The sequence below is a fragment of the Tyto alba genome, unplaced genomic scaffold (genome assembly GCF_018691265.1).
Source record: "Tyto alba isolate M040663 unplaced genomic scaffold, T.alba_DEE_v4.0 Super-Scaffold_14, whole genome shotgun sequence".
Classification (NCBI taxonomy): domain Eukaryota; kingdom Metazoa; phylum Chordata; class Aves; order Strigiformes; family Tytonidae; genus Tyto; species Tyto alba.
In genome coordinates, this window is record NW_024881276.1 from 59,136,344 (window position 1) to 59,156,224 (window position 19,881).

At 39.8% G+C, this 19,881-nt stretch overlaps 1 protein-coding gene across 1 annotated transcript in view; it reads left to right on the forward strand.

The window, feature by feature from the left end:
- The window catches only part of KPNA1 (karyopherin subunit alpha 1), a 56,226-nt gene extending 40,099 nt beyond the window's left edge, over positions 1-16,127 (forward strand). Inside the window, exons 12-14 of the mRNA XM_042788860.1 lie at positions 10,318-10,445; positions 11,141-11,319; positions 12,760-16,127. Of these exons, the coding sequence (XP_042644794.1) occupies positions 10,318-10,445; positions 11,141-11,319; positions 12,760-12,947 (495 nt within the window). The 3' untranslated portion in view covers positions 12,948-16,127. The remainder of the gene's footprint in view (positions 1-10,317; positions 10,446-11,140; positions 11,320-12,759) is intronic.
- Positions 16,128-19,881: the final 3,754 nt, after the last annotated feature.

Genomic DNA, 19,881 nt, shown 5'->3' on the forward strand with positions numbered 1-19,881 from the left:
GAATGCTCATCTAACTTCAGAGATGCTTATGCTAGGAAATGAGTAGGCAAGAAAACAAAACTTAGGAAGGTGGAAAGCTGCATAGGTCCTTCTTATCTGATGTAAGGATGTGACTGAGATGAAGGTGGAACTGAGAGCAAAGAAACCTCCAGTTGTATTTGCTCTGGCTTTCTCAGTTAAGATTTTACTTTTATCACTGAAGATCATGGGTTTTGTCAGATACAGAGAATGATATGGTTACTTAATCTAACCTTGGTAGAGCTCCAAGAATTTTGATTCTGCCTTTATTGTGGCTTGTGTGTTATCTGTGGATTAGCTGAATTTCTAACAAAAAGTCCTGTGTAAAACCAGGAACTCTACCACTGTTTTTTCCTGCGTCAGCAACTGCAATTGCTGTGCAATTAGCAGTGCAGAGAACATAATTACTACTGCTTGTACAAAGGTAAAAATATTTTTGCCATTTCTCTTCTTACAGTGAAGAATATTTTGGCTGCTTTATTCATGCCGCTGCCACCTTAGAAACAGGGAGGAGCAGTATTTTCTCTCTAGAAGGCCATTTCTGCTTTTCCTGGGAAGTCTTAAGAGTATTTTCTGGGAAACAATCCAGCCCAGTAGATTTTCTTAACTTTGTGATTTTTCCCAAGTCTACCAGAGGGTTACTTCAGGATGCACAGTCATATAGGAATGTTGCAGACTTAAGAAAAAGAAGAGCTTGAGAAAATCAGAAATCCGTACAGGTCATTCCGTAAAGAAATAAGTATTGGAATGGGCAATAGAAAGTAAGGTTTGTTATTAGATCATTCTTTTCAAAACTTCGTGATCCCTATTTTCATATTCATGATCTGTTGAAGATACAGTTGTGAAGAGGCTTAGAGGTAACTTAAATTCTAGTGCACCAGAAGCTATTTCAATAGTGTTTTCGTTTCTGTGACTTCTACACAAGTATTCACTGTGCCATGTCATCCTGATCAAGTGAAGGAGTAAGTGCCTGTCCTTGTTTGCACAGTATTCTTACACCTGGTATCTACTACTCAGACGTGTAAAAGTAAGGCTTTAGGTGGAGAGTCTTAACTAAACCCTTAGTAATCCTCTGTCTTCTAAACTGTTGTCACATCTTTATTTGAAAATAAGTAAGGATAAAATTCTCCTTTGCTAAAACAAAATTTGCCTCATCTAGCTGTACAAAATCATTAGGTACATCTATGTGTGTGTATTTAGTAGTTTTTGAAGGTTTTGGGGTGCCTTATCACCAGTTTAGATCAACCCCCTTTCTATTGAGAGTAGATTAGAATTGCTTTGTGATTTGGAAAGGTGAGGTGGAGAGGCAGGGAGAGGGAAATTAATGCTATGAGCCATTAATATTGCACCTTCATTTCTAGAAGGTGATTCTTTAGAAGTACAAAAAACCCCTTAACTGCATAGAAAAACAGTTGTGGTTGTGTGGGTAGAAGCTTTCTTTCTCAGGATTCTTGCATCAAGAAGAAAACACAGTGTCAACCAAATTGCCGAAATACACATAGATTTAAAAGAATCCAGCTTAAAGCAGCTGCCTTAGAATACGTCACAGACAAAGTTGGAAGCATGTTGATGTGTTATTCAAGTCCAGGTCAAAAAACATGAGAAGCAGCTTCTCAGAAGTGAAACTATAGTTCATTTAAGAATACCTCGGGCCCCGTTCAGAGTAACTGAGCTGCCTTTGAACTCTGAGCACGCATACACTATATAGTGATACACTGGCTGCCCTAAGTGCATGCTTGATTCAATCTATACTGGCAGTTATAAAAATGAGATTTAAAAAGTAGTGGTTTTGATTCTGAGCAGGAGGTAACTATCCTGGTAACTATGACATGCTGTAAACCATGTCCATCATGAGGCTTAGATTTTTGGAACTGCAGAAGGAGGCTACTTAGAGGAAAGTTATGAAGTAAAGGACATGGGAGAATGTTTACAACATGCTTGATTGGAGATCTTGCAGCCACTGTTTCTTGGAAGTAAAATTGGCAATTGCAGGTGTAATTGCAAATATCTTGTATTGAAAGTCTTATTGCAGTTGTGTAGCAAATTCCAGAAAGGCTCTAATTCTTCAGTTTCTAGTCTCAACCTAGAGAATGTCATGTGAGATACAAGGTGTGATGAGACCGTCTTTCAGCTCCAGAGCTGATATGTTTGCTTTTCTCAGAAAACTCCTCTGAGGTGTTGCTTCAGAAAACTACTCAATGTCAAAGCCACTGTAAACATGTGAGCTGAAAAAAACTTTAAAATAATTTCTGAAGTTGGAAAACGCTGTTTGATGAAGTGTTTCTTGAAGATGGTCATATGCTAAAATGGAGAATAAAAGTCTAGTCTGTTTTTAGTAGCTGTGAGGACAAAAGATAATTTTTATCTGGGAAGAATATCTGAGTTAACTGAGTTCATGGATGAACCGATTTCATCAGTGAGCTGAGATTTTTTTTTTCTTTACCTTAATTTCACATTGTGATGAACTAAAACATTACTTCTTGAGAACTGGTCTTCCTTACAGAATTCTAAAATAGTAGATGCAACTCTAAATAAATAATGTAATTTCTTTTCTCCCCAATCCTTCCAAATTTCTTGTTTAGTTCCTACTAGAGGTCATAGGCTGTAGCCAGATCTATTCCAGTCCCTGTGATACTAATTGGATTTTGAACATGCGCAATCTTTAAACAGACAAGAATTACTTCAGCATGTGGTAATTTTTTTCCCTGAAAGTTAAATGTTTGCCTGGCATAGTAAACCACATTATCGCAAGTTAGATGGAACTAGTGGGGTTTTGCTCCAGAGCAGTAGGGGTGTTAGAATACTATGGAAACTTTGGGTAGTGCTCAAGCCGCAATCTAGCAATCCCTTTTACACACCAAGAAAAAAATTAAATATTTTGGTGTATCTAATAGGTATTTCACCTAACAAATATTAACAGACAGAGCTATATTTAGTGTTGTTTAAGATTGCATTGGGTTACACTCCTTCCATTCACCCGCTCTAAAGTATAGAAATATAAAGTTAGGGGGAAGGACTTCTATATTCATTTCCACTTTCATACTGCCTACAATGCTGTTTGGTAGCACACTCCGAAGGCTTTCACTGCCGTTTGTAAAATATAAGGCAGCAGCCTGTCATTGTTGGATTTGCACTCAAACACAATCAAGCAAACTCTTTCTAGTGCTAAGGCAATATTAGTTAACATGCATGAAATGTGTAAAGTAAGTGCTGAACTTTCTTTTGTAGCTCATCTTAAAGCACAGGAAGTTTGGTTTTTTTCCCCACCAAAGGTGGAGGTGAAAGCCTTTCAGAGTGTGTTATCAACAGTGCCTAGGCAACAGAAAAGTGTGGTGGAATACAGCAGTCTTTCCCCTCTTTATTTCTGTGCTTTTAAGGTTTGGGTTGGATGTGTATATCCTGATGCAGTCATGATTGTCACTAAGTATAGTTTTTGTTTGTTAATTTCCTAGTTTGTATACAGCTTTGCTGTACTTCAGTGGATAGCTTCCCCAGTCAGGGAGAAGGGGAACTACATCTTCCTGGGAGTCAGAAGGAGAACTGCACAACTGAAGCTAAATCCTGACTGTCGACCCTTCTGAAGGGTATGCAAGGCTATCACATACCTCAGAAAATGTTCTGTGTCTAACTTCGCAACCTGTTGAAAAGCTATGAAAGGCAGTACCTCAGACACAATCTTCCATATCTGACAGTGAAGACATCATAGGAGTTCTCTCCTGTTGACAGGTTAAGAAACTTATCACTTCTTTTCTAATATAATTTAAATTCTCACAAGAACATCTGGAAACCTGAGCTAGGCATGGTAGCAACAGGATCTGTGCCATATTTTTTCGTCCTTTAGGCTTTCTTATCCTTGCTGAAATGTGACATGGGTAAGTGTAGCAAATGATACGTTGCCTGTCAGTTTTAAAAACTCTGGAATTAAATATATTTTTACAAATTGGGGTAAAGATACCAGGTAAGGATGGTCAGAGGCTCTTTTCCAGAAAGACCACAATAATGCTGGGGACATGGAAAAGGAATAACATGATTCAGGTTTACACTGGCAAACTCTGTATCAAATTGCTTAAATATAAAGTGTGTTTGGTTTATGCCATAGTTTGCACGAGTGGTCTAAAATCTTCACATGCTGTTTGTGGTGGCAGGACTTCAAAAAGTGTCTCGATTAGGAGTAAAATATGGCATTGCTGACAAGGGAATATGTATTTGAGGACCAGCAAAACCCAAAGATGAATCTCTTTCAGGTTTAATTTTATGTTTAAGTACAAAATCTGTTTTCAGGCTTCCCCATTTGGTGAATCCCATGCATCATACCACACTGAGGGCAGGCAGCAGAGTTAGAATACATTTAAATCCTTTATTCTGACTGAAAACCCCAGCAGTCAGTGCTGTATATTGCTATCATTTTTTTGTAGGACAGACCCTAAGAGCTGGAGACACCTCAAGAAGGTGCTGTTCATCGTAGTGCAGGTTCTTCCTGACAGCAGTAGCAACCTTGTGTAAACTGACTAGAAGTTTGCTTTATACACAGTTTGGAGTATGTAAGCTTACATGCCTGTGTCAACAACATAAGTCCATTGGAACTGAGATCTGAAGTGCTTCCTTCTTGGCTCTCAGGGGGCAGTGGTTTTGTACTCATGCCATCATCTTAGGTAGCTTTGACTTACAAATATTTGCTATGTTATTTAAAAAGCAGTTGTAAATTGAATCAATAAACAAGGTAACTGGAACATGTATAACTGAGAAGCCTCTGTGAACTGAAACTTCCAGCCAGGCGAAGATCACAGCAGTAGGACTATATTCACTGCTGCCAGCTAGGGTGGTGACTGTAATCTTAATTTGTTAAAGGTAATGAGAGAGCTTGCAGGAGCAGGAAAAAGTCACACTGTAAGACCTGGTTGCTTTCGCATTTATGGGATGAATCATATGTAGACACATGATGTCTGCATACTAAATGTATATGTGTATTTTTGCATACCATAATGATTTATTTGTGGGAACTCAAAGGAGGAGAAGCAAATTCACTTGGTATTGACCAGCTCAAAATACTGATTTAATATATAGCTGGTGAAGACCTGCTCCCTAACAGTGATTACACTGTATTTAGATTCAACATTCATGTAGATGTAATAAAACTCTGAAAATTCATTTTTGTCTAGCTTCACTCTTTAAAAATGTAATACTATAAAGTGAAGAAGCTTGATTAAAACAAATAAGAAGGACAGAATGCTTCCAAGAAACAGACAACCCTCTTGGAGGGCCACATCACAGGGATACCATCTATTTAAAAAAACAAAAACAAAAACAACCAACAACAACAACAAAAAAATCTACCCCCAGAAACAAGCAAACACAAAAAATTTGACACTTCAAAAGTGAGGGCCGGATTTGCTGAAGAACTGAGCGTTACAATTCAGTTCCATTTCAAGTTAAATTTGAAAATTGAGATTTCCGTTAAAATTCAGTTTCCGTTTTCTGAAAGGCTTGTAGTTACAAGTCAAGATGGAGTTCGGTTCCAACAAATACAAATGGGTACAGTTGGGAAAAATTTTAGTGTTAGTTTAATGTATTAAAGAACGTGCTCTGGATTACCTGTTTTGCAGAAAGGAGATTTCTAACATATTTTGAAGTTACTATCTCAGTGCCTAGTAGTAGCAGCCTAAAACCAGTGTGGATATTAAAAATCATTGGGAAAGGGATAAAAAACCCCAAAGCAGAATTCTTGTTCTAGTATAAATCTTCAATTAGAGCTGTATGTAGATCCATCTTCAGAGGATAGTGGATGGTAAGGAGGGACCATAAAATGTCAGCTGGATTCCGTATGAGGAACAGCTTCATAGACTGAGGCAAGCTAAGTGAGATGTGGCAGAATGCTGTCGAAACACAAGTGGCATCTGAGAAGGTGAATGAGGAATGACTGTTCTTTGTTTCTTGAGCAAGAGGTGTCAGAGAAGTTACTAGGTGCTATGTTTAGGACAAGTGAGCATACATCTTCTCATATAGGTGTAGTCTAACTGGAGCTCACTGCTGCAACTGAATACGTAAAGAGAAAAATAAAAATAAAAGTGACTAGAATTTACACATGCCTGTGTATCTGGTGTTGATTGCTGCTGGAAACAGGATGTTAGTATGTTTTGTACTTACGTGCAAACACAAGAGTAATTGGGATTGGAAAAATCCATATAAAACTGCTAATAATTATATAGGTTTTGGAGTGTTTCTTTAAGTTTTGATTACCCTGTTGGCCTGCTGTTTTACTCCGTGAAAATTTCTGGTCACATTTAGAGGGCATAAATATGAATGTTACAATGCATCAGCTGCCTAAAAAGAATGTTTAAACATCCTTTACTTTATGGCACATACAAGGCAGTTGGCTGCTATTCTCATGAATGGCCAAGGTGCTTTTCATTTTTCGAGGAACAGTAGAACATTTGAACAGGTGACAGAGTGAGATCTGGAGTAGTTTGTGTATCAGTCCTTAGTTTACAACTGGATGTTTTTCAATTCCTTTTTATTTCTTTCACGTTTTTAAAGTTCTTGTGGAACTGAAATCCCTTAACTGTGTTCATTTTGTTTGAAAGCTATCCTTATCTTGAGCATTTTATATGTACTACATTACTTTAGTCTAGTAGTTAGTTAGTACTTTAGTATAGTAATGCTAAAAAAGTGAAGTAATTTGAACACATTCTAAATCCTCAGTATTTTTAAGTACTTCATCCTGCCACAGTCTTTTAGAGTTTTGCTCTGCTTGGAGTTTACTTTTCTTCAAGAAAAAAGCCAAATATTCTATTTCAGTAGTTTATTACTTTGTCATCTAGAAGGAATTTAAGTGAAAGGGAAATCTGGCCTGTTTCCACAATATAACTATTGTTCCCACATAGAATATTATAGAGCTAGCAATCCCTAGGCATTCTAATTTGCTTTCAAGAGTAACTGCTGTGATCAAGGCTGCAAGACATAGCATGTAAATTATAGATGCTGCTAGCACTTTCTCTGTATTAATGTTTTATTGTTTCTACCCTTGTTGAGCTTAACTGGACTTTTGAAGTCTAGTGAAGATATTAAGGTTAAAGCAAACTGTTTTCTGACCTAGTTTATGGGGGGCTTTTTGTTGCTTGGGTTTTTTTTTTTGGTTAGTTTTTCTTTTCAGATCTAATCTCTGAGAGTTTTAATTCTCAGCAGACAGCTAGTTGAAAAACTTTGCTGTACTGCAGAGGGACCGTTCAGACTTTTAACTGGGACTCATGCTAGGGTGAGGTGACTTACATTACATGTCGAGCAGTAGGAAACATAAAAATGTAGTGCCTGATAAGCTGCTTCTCTCTTGAGCCAGTCTCTTTCAGTGAAGTGCCTTATGAAGGGCTGCAGTTCATTGTGGTGCTTTAACCTGTTCTGGTTGGGTAAAGACAGACAACTTCACTGTAGAGCAGAAAGTAAACAAGGTGCCCATAGCCTTTTATACAATAGAATAAGAAGCAGAAATAAATAGAAATAAGTAGAATTAGAAATAAGAGCACTCACCTAGGAGGTGCAAGATCTGAATTCAGTTCCTTCTGAAAAGGTTGAAATGTACATTTCTCCACTCTGAGAAGAGTAATTTTACTTACCAGTCCTTTCATTGAAGAGTTCAATTTTGATTGAGACAGAAGGAAAACAATAACATTGTTTTGTGATTCTCCCACTTGCTGCCCTTCCATTGTTAGTTCCCTTTGTTCTGGAATTCTCCTATTTTACAAGTTTAAATTGAAGCATTTTAAGGTAACTTTTTTTTTTCTCGCATTAAGAAGTCTCAAAGTATGTTACTGCTTCTCAGCTAAGATGTGCTGACTTAGTTCCATGCTATCACGTAACATACTCTGATTTTAATACTTGAAGTTGGTTTTAAGACGACACTTTCTAGGGAAATAAATCTCATGTAAAATTACATTTTCTTTGGGGAGAGGTTTTAAGAAGTGATAATGGGATTTTTGACTTGTTCTTTGGTAGAATAGTAAAATACTAATGCCCTCACATGTATCCTATCCTAGATCTATATCAAGCCTTTTTGGCAGAGAATACTTAACATCGCTTAATACGCTGTTCTTTATAAATCTTTATAAACCTCAATCTTACATACCTTGTGTGTGTATATATATATAATATAATTATATATATAATTATATATATATATATATAAGGTTGTGTATAAGATATACACTACCTGGACTCACAGAAAGCATAAGTGTAGACTGCCAAGTCCCCTTTCTCCTCTCCAGCTGATCAGAACCGAAGCTCACTAGTGAAAACATGCATGCCCTCACAAGCACACATGGGCATTCACAGATCTCTTTAATACCAGTGTGGGCTGTCCATGGCTGGATCATGAGCTCTCTTAACTTGCTGTATTTGGCTCCTACTCAGTGGATAGTTCAGCTTGCTGCTTGCTAGTAGGTGCACAAATTGGTCTTGAGCATCCCCACGCTTGCAGACACGTTGAATATGAGCATGGCCCTTCTGTCCATACCTGGATCCTGGGCCTCTTACTCGTTGTTTAGTCCAGTTTGCCAGCAAAGTATGTACGCTGTGATCCTCCACTCCCACCACCGCGCTTGGGGAGAACGTAAATCCCCTCCTCGCGCAGAGCTGGTGGCCAGGCCCGTGAGTTGTGTGACCTGCAGTCCCACTCCAGCTGAGGTGCTGAGACCCTCACTCAGCTTCGCCCCAGTCGCCCTAGTCGCTGGCGTCCAGGCACGTGGGCCCTGTGGACCATGATCCTGCCCCAGTGGCTGATGCCAAGGCCCTTCACCCAACGTCTGACACCAGTTGCTGGCCATGACTTCATCTTTTCTGGGTGCCCCAGGAACATGCTGCCTAGTCCATGGGCCCTCCAGCTACTGATGCCGAGACCCCCACCCACTCCAGTCGCTGGACCCACAGACACCAGGGGTTTCTCCTGAGGTCTGATCCAGTTCCTGGCCTGTTTTCAGTCAGGCGGATCTCAGTTGCTGGCAGGTAATCCTTACGGCACTCATGCAGGCTAGAGAGGGAGGTTATGTGGAAAAATAGTTAAGAAAAGATTGGTTGCTAAGTTTTGCACAGTCCCGTTTGCTCCCATCTTATCAGTTACAAAGTTTGGACTCTGCAGAAATAAAAAAAAAAAAGCAGGCTGCAAAAAAAAAAGCTGGTGCTCTGCAAAGCTGTGCCTGTAGTTTCTTAATGGCCCATTAATTAGTGACTAGAGCCTTTTCTTCTTTGTGATTGTCTCTCTTATCCCTTGTCTATCAGGTTTGTGTCACAATGTGTTTTATTTATTACTTTCCTGTTACTTATATCTCCCTCTGAGCTGAAAAGGTCCTTGATCTGATAACCTTAATGAAGCAGATGCTCTTGCATTTCATGTAACCTTACAGTGTGTTGCTTTTGTATATTTTTAAAAATTGTTTTTTTCCCAGTAAAATGTTGGGGGGAAAATGCATTCTGTTTTTTTGAAGATACTTTCTTTCATCTTTTTCTTAAATAGCTGGCTCCTGTTTATGACCTACTACTTCCAGAATTCATGTTCAAAAATTCCAGTTAAGGACTTTTTGCCAGATACTCTTTGCAAAGTATAAATCTGATATAACATGACATGATGGAAGTGTAAGTGGGTTTCCTTGAGGGCCCCAGATGCCTGTAGTAGAAGTATAGATTCTGTGGTAAAGGACACAGTGTTCAAGAGACTGTTGTTAAAACTGGTACACAGAATGGATTTACAAAGTAGATGCAGTGCAGGTGCCCAGACAAACAGAAAGGATAAAAGAAATATCAAACAGTTGTTTTTGTTGGTTTTTTTTTTTTTTTTTGGCTGGGTAACCATCCACACTGTGAATTAATTATAGCTGTTTGCTGTATGTGATCTTTTAGTTTTCTTCTGTGGAGCTCCTTGGAAAGGATCTCTTTGGCTTTCTTTGAATTTGCCTTTATCAGTTCTGTGATGACTTACATTTCTAAAACAGTAGTTCAAAAATACATTCCTAAAATCTTGCTTCTATGAATGATCCTTATGAAAGTCTTTTGGATCCTTGTCATATGTGTGTAACTAAACTGGTTTCATTTGTGTCTTATTGCAAAAGGCTCTTTCCAGAGGAAGTTACTAGAAACCTTGACTTTCAGACTAAGTACTCAGTTACATCAGTTTGGTGAACTAAGCAGTTAACCATAGTACCGAACCATCTTTTGCTTTGTCTTTTCACCAGGAAAGAATATATTGGTGCTTGCTTACTTTAAAGAGTTCTTGCAATACATTTTTGCTTTGCTCTGACATGTAATTTCTTTTTGCAGACAGTCATAGATGCCCATATCTTTCCAGCTCTTATAAATATTTTACAAACGGCTGAGTTTCGGACAAGGAAGGAAGCTGCTTGGGCAATCACAAATGCAACATCTGGAGGCTCTGCTGAACAGATCAAGTATGAAGTAGTTCAAATCTTTCGATGCAATTGAGTGTGTTTGTGCAAGAAATCAAACTAATAACCTAGAAACAGATCCTTTCTGTATGCTTCTAGTGTTGTATCCAGAGAGACTATGTCTTTGTTTTGAGTTGTGAATGAGCCATTCATGCCTTTTAGGAGAAATCACACAAGTATTTCAGCTGTAATACTTAATTAATTGAAGCATTTCTCTTATGTGAAAAAACTAAACAACTTTTAAACCAAGTTCTTAGTGGTTGTTGTAGAGTGTAACAAAGTGCGTGACCAGTCCCTCAGACAAGGTCATCATATGCATTGTTTTTCCTGTTTAACATACAGGTACATTATGCTTATATGCAATTTTGTATAAAATAATAACTATATTAGAGCAATATAGTTGGTATTGATATAAACATTTATAAAGTATAGTTATAGAATTATAAATTTAAGTTACAAAATTAAATTATTATTTAATATCTGTATAGAGAGACAGAGATGGTATTTTAAAGTTACTTTCATTGTTTCAGCAGGATTGAGTAGATGCAAATAGATGTCTATAATTTCTCAGTTTCTTCAGACAAATCGATACTTTTATCTGATTGTTTGGTTCTTAGACCTTCATGCTAAGTGCTTAAATGACTACACCAATTACAGTTTTTCAGACAATTTAGTGGATTCCATGTGGTGTTTTTCAGATATTTAGTAGAACTGGGATGCATCAAACCACTCTGCGACCTCCTGACAGTAATGGACTCAAAGATTGTGCAAGTAGCACTGAATGGGCTGGAGAACATCCTGAGGCTTGGAGAGCAGGAATCCAAACGCAGCGGCACGGGCATTAATCCTTACTGTGCTCTTATTGAAGAAGCGTATGGTATGAACACGATGTCTGTGGAAGTCAGGGGTTAAAGCAATGATCAGGAACCCGATAGAGTTTCAGCAGATGCAATTCTATTAATTTCCTCATCACTAGTATCTGAAAATGAACTATTCTTTGACAGGTTTCCTTTTACCAATGTACTCTGTCTTTTACGTTATCTTTGTTTGTATGTAGATTAGGGACAGTGTGTGCAGATGATCTTTTCTTAATTTCTTTTGAGCCTGAGGGAGCCTCCTGGGTGTTACTCAGCCTCAGCATCTTCGCTCCACAGCAGATAAACATTAAGGTGCATTGCCCTGTTGCTCAGGTTTCAAACCTTTCCCTTCCCTGTCTGCTGCCCTGTAGAATTACAGCAGCAGCATCAACTTCCTTGTTTGCCTTTGCTGTGTTGAGGTTCTGGCATGATTTCATCTCAGTGCTTGAGGTACTGCTGCTCTTAAGGTTAGTTTCCTTGTCAATTGACAAGTACTTATTAAGAAAAATAAAAATGCATTATCAAGAGCGGTGTAGAAGAGGATAGTATCACTGAACATGGTTTCTTGAACCATGGTTCCCTTCATGGTTATCTTGACTTCCAGGAAGAGTTATATCAGAATAGGATTTTTTTCTTGCCTCCTCCTCGGTTTTAACTTCCTTTTTCATGTCAGTGTTGCAGAATTGTCTGTAGAGTATCAGAGAATCGTTTCCTCTGGTAACACAGTAAAAGGAGCAGACAAGAAAGCCACCGCAGTTCCCAGTATTAGAGATTTACTAGAGTGGCTAAGACTTGGATTTCATTGTAGCATTGTTCCTAGGTATCAAAGATAGTTTAGCTTGCTGCATTATTTTCATTTGTTTCTGACTACAAGGCCCGAGCTTGCCCATCTGCTTAATATTTGCACAAAAACTGGCTGCATGAGTTTAACTGCATTGTATACAGATTAGGTAATGGAGTCTCCATTCTTAGAAGTTTTGAAGTCTTGACTAGACACAGCTGACCCAATCTGGTGTTGGTGGTAGTGCCAGGTGGGGTTGCATGCTGAAATAAATGATTATTAGAAATCTCTTCCAACTTAGTTATGTGATTCTCTAGTCACGGTTATTGTAAACAAAGCACTGTGAACACACTTTCAGAAAACGTGGTCCTAAATTTCTCTTCAGCAAAAGTATTTGAGGCCTCGTTCTTTATGCATTCAAGCTTATTGGTTTCATTTTTTGAGTGAAAGGGTAGAGGCAGACAGAAAGAATGAAACACATTACACAGTTACGGGGAACTCTGTAGTTCAACCTGGTTTTCCTTGGTACAAGTTGAGTAGGGGTCTCCATAGAGGGACCTGTTCTTTCTGAAGGTGGGAGAGAATTGTCATGGAACTTGATGTTCACAACAGACTGAAAATGATTTTGGTCATATGCTTTCACTGAGCTGTAACTTTTATGTACTACTTTTCTCTGCAGGCCTGGACAAGATCGAATTCCTGCAGAGCCATGAAAATCAAGAGATTTATCAGAAGGCCTTTGATCTGATTGAGCACTACTTTGGAACAGAGGATGAAGACAGCAGCATTGCCCCACAGGTGGACCTTGACCAGCAACAGTACATCTTCCAGCAGTGTGAGGCTCCCATGGAAGGTTTCCAGCTCTGAGGTGCCCCTGTGCTGTGTGCTCCTCTACCTAGCCAATCCTGTTGTCGAGCCACAAGCCACCCGTGGAGTGATTCTCTCAATGTTTTCCATAACCCTGTTTGCGCTCATTCGCTTGCCTTGTGCACATGCTCTTACATACGTCTGGAAAACTTTTGGCTCTCCGTGGCAGGATGCCCCCTCCTTGGCAAGGGGTCGCCAGAATCACCCTTCTCCTCTAGATTCTGAACCTCTCCACTGTCATCTTCATGGAGTTGAGGCACCTTTCTATACTTTGAGATAACCCCTGCTCCTATTACAGGAAAATAATCCCTCCTCCACTAGCCCCCACACTCCTGGCATCCAAGATAAGGCTGCCTTTCTCTTGTATTTGCTGCAGTGTGTGCCTGCAGGCCAGGGAGACATTCAGGCTTTCTGAGAACATAGCTGAGTTCATTACCCATATTCTTCCCTGGATGCCTCTTTGGATGGCTGTGTGAGATGCATTAAATCTTCACATGCTATGTATCTACTTTGCTGTATGTGCCAGCTGGGGTTATTGACGTATAGAACATATTAAAAATAATGGAGTAAGTTCTCTACCCTGCAACAACAGGCTGCAACGGACATGTTTTCTGGTTGAGAATACTGAACACATCTGGCCCCATCCCTTCTGAACACTGAGCTCCCAAACTGGATTGCAGACCACTGTGGAGATTTGTATACTCTTCCCAGTTTTTCCTCTCCATCCACCAAAAAAAAAAAAAGCCTGTGAATAGGTCACTCTTACCACCTCCACAGAAATGACTTTCCGAACCAGCTTCTAGAATGGAGAAACTACCCCCTCTTCTGCTTGCCAGCACAGTTTGATCCAGCCAGGCCTTCCTTAAAAATCAAGCCCTTTCTGACTTCGTGTTCCAGAGTCTGGTCCTTGGTATTATAGTTACGGCTGAAAAATTCCTGTCTGCCTCTTTACATTTTTATGCAGAGTGACTTGAACAGATTTATCTTCTGAAAAATTACCTTCCGAATACAGAAATCTTAATTTGTAAAACTTGGCACAAGGGAGCGTTAAATCTCCTTTTTGTTTTCACAAGACAAGAGCTTCCTCTCTAGCCCACCTAGTAAAATAGAGTCCTTCTGGTCAAGCCCTTTATTTAACAACTAAAATGACACTACATTCAAAGGATAGTGATATTTCACCCGGATCCGCCTGGCCCTTTCATTTCATTTTTCCTTTTTGCTGTTTACGGGACTTCAGGTGAATTAGCATGGAACGCATGGTTCCTACAGGTGACATCTGTAAGACATCACTGACTGCATGACAGCTGTCATCTGCAGCTATAGACTGCCCTTCTGCTAGCAGCATGTTCTTGGCTCCGCAACCTGCTTGGATCACAGACATCTGATGCAAAGGCCAGCCACTCCTCACTAAGTTCAGCTGACATTGACACCAAACTCTTCACACAACTGGGGAGATGCCACGTGATTGAAAGTGGCGGTTCCATTTCTGTAAATGCAATGGATTCTCTGGGCCGTCTGCTCCTCCCCCTGCATCGGGCTATGCTCTTTCAAGCCGTTTTGGGTGCTTGGAACACACGTTTGTCCAGTGTAAACATTTCAAAAGCGCCGCTGATAACTGCAGCGTCACGTACCTGTGGTAAATGTTAGTGGCAGAACTGTCTGCGAGATCCTTCTTATGACTCCTCTCAGTGACAAGCCACTGCAAAAGTGAAAACAGCCCATTGGATATGGAATAATAAAAATATATAAATCACTTGTCAAACTGCTGAAAGAAGCTAGGCAAAAGGCCTGAACATCAGCTCTGTGTGACCATTATTTAAATACAGTCTTCAGTTCTGTCTGTGCTTCAGGATGGAGATTCTGACCTGTGTGGCCACTGCAGATGCCACCTGCTGCCTCCCTAGCTAAGCCAGTTGGCCTCCACCTTCCCTCTCCCAGTTATTTTCTCTAGTGCTGCTTTGTGCTGAAGGAACATTTAGTTTACTGCACTTGATCTGTAAATGGACTTCGATTCTTTGTAATTTTAGGGGGTTAAATTTGGTGGTTAATTTAAAAAAAGCAAAAAACCCCTCAATGTTGCCTTTACATCACATATAAATAACTGTGTTTCTCTTTTCTTGAAGGGTGATAGAAGCACTGATTAGTAGCAAAATCTTGTTTTAGCTTTTGGATTTTTTTGTGCTGGATTTTTTTACGTGTAAATTTCCAATAACATGTCATTTCTATAAGATTTGTTTAAAATCATGTACCTCTTACTGGATGGTATAAAAATGCTACATATTTTGTAAACAAATCTGAGCAAAGTGTGTGTGCATATATTCTGTATATTCATATATGTATATTCTGTGTATATATACACTAGTGTGTATATATACATATATACACACACACACGTGTATATATATACACACACATGGATATGTGTGTATATATATACATATCTATATATCTATATATCTATATATATATAAGTGTTTTCTCTTCCAGGCTAGTGAAAACAATGTGGTGCATTGGCGTTTCCCTCCCCTGCCCCCTAAGAAAATAATGACAATTGCCTCTAAATGAGTGAATTAAAAAAAGAGTCCATTTAAGCTGAGTGGTGTGCCTTCCTGTGTAAGGAGCCCTGGCCAGTGTTTGTTACTTTTGCTGTGGATATGTGAATTCAGAGCAGATAAGTATAAATCTTTTAAGCTTGATATGTTTGTTTGAAGTGACAGGCCTGGTTGACACAGGTAATGTTGTTGTCATATATACTTAGACTGTGTAAGGCATTTGACTGGTACTGCATAATATTTTGACTGAAAACTAAAACAATACAAAAATCAACATGGCACACATTAAATGGATTAAAATGTGGCTAACTCATAGGTCTCAATTGAATTTTAAATGGTGCTTAATTGAGTGTGTTTCCATCAGGGTCTTCTAGCTACCAGTTCTTGGCCTTGCTTTACTTAGCCTTATTAATAGGTTAAAAAGAAACAAAATCTACTTCTGATAAAGGCTGCAAATGATGGGAGTACAGGAGGGAGATCAGACTTGTGAATTACGAAAGGAAGAGCTCACTAATACAGACTGGTCAGGATTACTTGGTAAGCCAAGGGCAAGTAAACTGTTTGCATTCTAAGAGAGCCAAATGTGTAGTGTAATGTTACCCATCTAATAAATAACATTTGGGCCACAGGTGAAGGACTCTGTTTTGGAGGAAAAGTGCTGCTGAGAGAGTCTGTGGATCATTATATGTGATCGCTTGAACGCTACTTCCTGACGTGGTTCTGTGTGGCTAGTGTAATGCTCACAGGTACAAAAAGAAAGCTTTAGTAGAAATGGAGAATATATATTAACTTTATATTTGTCATTGGTGAGAACACTCTCAGTGTTGCCATGAGCAGTTAAAAAGGGATGCAAAGAAATTTGGAACAGCAACGACTGTTAAAAGGTTCTAAGTTCCATTCAGATGAGAAAGGAGGCACTTTAAAAAAGCGACATGAGAGTAACAAGGGCTATGTCCTGTGCTGGAAACACTGAAACCAGTATTCTCTGCTTTCCCGAAGGATGTGCTGCTGCTCAGCTTTCTCAGGGAACACCTCTGGCTTCCACTTTTGTGAAGGTCACACTGTGTTTTGAATGATGTGTTCTTGTTGTGTGTGTAAGTAGGAGGCAGCATGCTCTCGTGTAGAGGATAGGCCAGGGAGCTGTTGCTTGGGTTCTTCCCTTAGCTCTGCCATGCAGTGTGTAGTGCCAGAAAAGTGATCTCACTTACTTTTTCCTTCCTTTATCCTGAAAATCAAAATGAATGCAGTTATTTCTGTCTGCTTGTGGAGATCAAATCTAAGCTCCTTCCAAGAGCCCCACAGTCTGGTAAGGTGGAAAGATTCATGGGAACCAGGAATCTAAGTTCTTACTGCTGCATCAGTAATGAGGTGGAACTGTTACACTTGGGGTTTAACGACGTCTGATTTTAAACTGGGCGTTAGAGAAAGGAAGATGCAGAACTGCCTGGAATTGCTATCTAGAAGTCCTGTCCTCAGACCTGTAATGCCTCTTAAGTGGCGTAATTGTCGGGGCGGCGAACAGGAGCTATCATTCCTTCTGTGGGTAAAGTTTCCAGTGGAGCATGGCAGGCAGGGTCACTCCTGGCTTCAGGAGGATACAACAGATGATGGGGCAGAGGGTTATTGAGAGCTCAATAGCGAAGGCAGGACCAGGAGCTTGGGGCTCCTGGGAAGCCACCACCCACGCAAACAATCACTTGAGGCAACTGACTGCTTAGAGACTTCAGCCTGTTCTTAAATTCCTGTGTTGCTTCCTTGATGCCAGCCAAATACCTGTGGTCAAAGTCCCTTCACTTAATCTTAAAGGAAGGGAGGAAGACAGTGACCCTGGAAAAATCTACACGTTCCTGAACCTGCATTTTTTTTTTTTTTTTTTTAAACTGTCAGCACCAAGATTGTTGAAGAACCATACATGTACCACCCAGTCCTACATGTGACAGTGCTCCTGGTAATACCTCTGTGCTTCTCTGAGGATTTGCAGAACAGCTGTCTTACCTCCGTGTGGTTTGCATCTTTGCGTCAGCTTTAAGTAATTCCCCACATCTTGCAGTATGATCTCTTTGCTTCTGAGTCTTAGCAGAAAAATAAACAAGACCTCTTTGTGTACTGCTATGGCCGTGTCCACAGGGCTTCTGCATGCTCTTTTGAGGCAGTGTTCGAGTTGTCAGATTGATCGTTGCATTAGGAAGTTTCAGTTGCCTCTCTAACAGGTACAGCAATATGGCATATGGTATAGGATAGGTAATTAGATTTCTTTGAATAAATGTGAATGGTGTTGCAGACCAAACCAAAGGGGAGAAAGAAAATTAAATACTGTTTAAAGGCTTATTATATTCCTCTCCATCAGGAACTATTAAAAGGCTGTAGGCTACAGCTGTGAGCTCACCAGGTGATGAGGTCTATTGAGAAGTTATCCTGTCAGCTACGTTGGCTGCTTAGGCCAGAAACGTGTGCCGTTTTATTAACCATGTTGTTTAGAAGCACTTTTTTGGAAGGCATCATAGTAGGAAAGAGCTGGTTTCCTAGATTGCCTCTTTGAGAAAGATTTACATAATTTTTCTAGTACCCAACTACTTGGAAAGAAAATACTGGAATGCTGGGACTGAGCTGGAGACAGCACAAAGCCCAGTGGCTCAGGCTTTTATTTGAGATTCTGGAGCCTGTGTGAAAGCCGAAAGAAAACACAAAGGTGCGCAGTGATGCACGGTTTTTATGATAGATACTGAAATAGTGACAATATCAAAGTGACAGAAGGATATATGACTTCTACATGGAGCTTTTGTCAGACCACTGGGCCAGAGCTCAATTTTTGAGTAAATGGCATAAAGCTTACAGAAGCTTAAGTAAAATGAAAAACTGGTGACCATTGCTGCCCTGAGGTTTTGCTTTCTAAGCAGTATTATACATATTTTTATTTGAAATACTTTACCAGCTGGATGAGTCCAAGTAAGTTTTACCTCCAAAACCCGATGAGGTACCTGCCAGCTCTGTTCAGAGAGCACACCTGGAGGTGTTTATTGAAACAAGGGTACTTGTGAGATACATTGTTTAAACTCTGCAATCACCAAGCATTAATCAAATCACAAGTTTCTCTTCATGGTAACCTGAAATACTGTCTGAAGTGCATGTTCTCCTTTTTGGTCTTACTGTGGTCATACATGAGCACAGGCACACAATCTGGGAAGATTTTTTATTTTTTTTTTTTGGTTCCCACCCGTGTGCCTACTGGTGTGGTAAAGAACCAGAGCTGTCATGGAAGATCTGTTCACCTATCTGCGGTGGAATTAAGTGTGACTTGCATTCAGCACTAAATGAGTGGACAAATCTGTGGAAGCCTGCTCTGCTTGATTGATGGCATACTTGCAGTAATTACAGGGAATCTGATGACCAAGGTTGTGGCATCACCTGAAGGTTTTGACTTCTACGGTGGAATGACTGTACAGCTTGTTTGATTGGTTACATCTCATCAATATTAACTGGTACCCAGAAATGCAATTCATAGAAAGATGGACTACAGCAGCTATTTTCTAGCTCTAAAGGACAAAGTACTAGAGCACTGCACTACATACCTTATTGATTCTCTTTTCTGGGTATAAAGACAAAATTTACCCTGCAATTTGTAGGGCTTTTAATTTATTCAGCAATAGTGCTTATTTTTAGTAGTACAACAGAAATAATCAGGAAAAAGTCTCAGGAAACAGAATCTGCTTCCCAGTATCAGGAAGTTCATAAACGAAATCTGTTGAACCCAGATGCATCTTCTGTTTCTGGAGTCCCTAGGGCCAGTTAGCAAGTAGTTCTGGGAAATAACATGGTTTTGAGCAGTCCTGACAGTTCAAATTTACATTCCCTTCCAAATGAACTGAAAGGAGGAGGAAAAATCCTGTCTCCACTTGCTGCAGGCTGTTCAGCATGAACAATATGTGACTCTCCTGGGATGAATGCCAGAAATAGGGACTGTTGGGAGTTGTTCTTTGCAGGTATTACTGGGTCTGCTGCTTCTAAAACTTGGGGCAGATGATAATTTTAAGTGGGATAGTATTGTGAAAGCACAGATGACGATTTAAAGGGGGGAAAATGCAAATAAGTCTAAATGGGGTTTGGAAAAAATCGTTCAGCAGCAGAGAGCAGGAATGCCTGATTGACTTTCTCATGTGCTTCTAAATAGAAAATCTGATAGCACGGGTTGAAGCTGTTGCTCAGTGTTCCTCAAAATAGTTATGTTTGTTCCCTTAGCTTGGACGTTCTCCCATCTCACTACTAGCTCTGGTGTAAAAACCATTAGGTTGTTGTCCGCAACGCACTGCTGCTCTGGAATGCTGCTTCACTATTGATCTCCCTCCTCTCTTCGTCCGAGGGCAGTTCTTCACAAAAAGTAATCG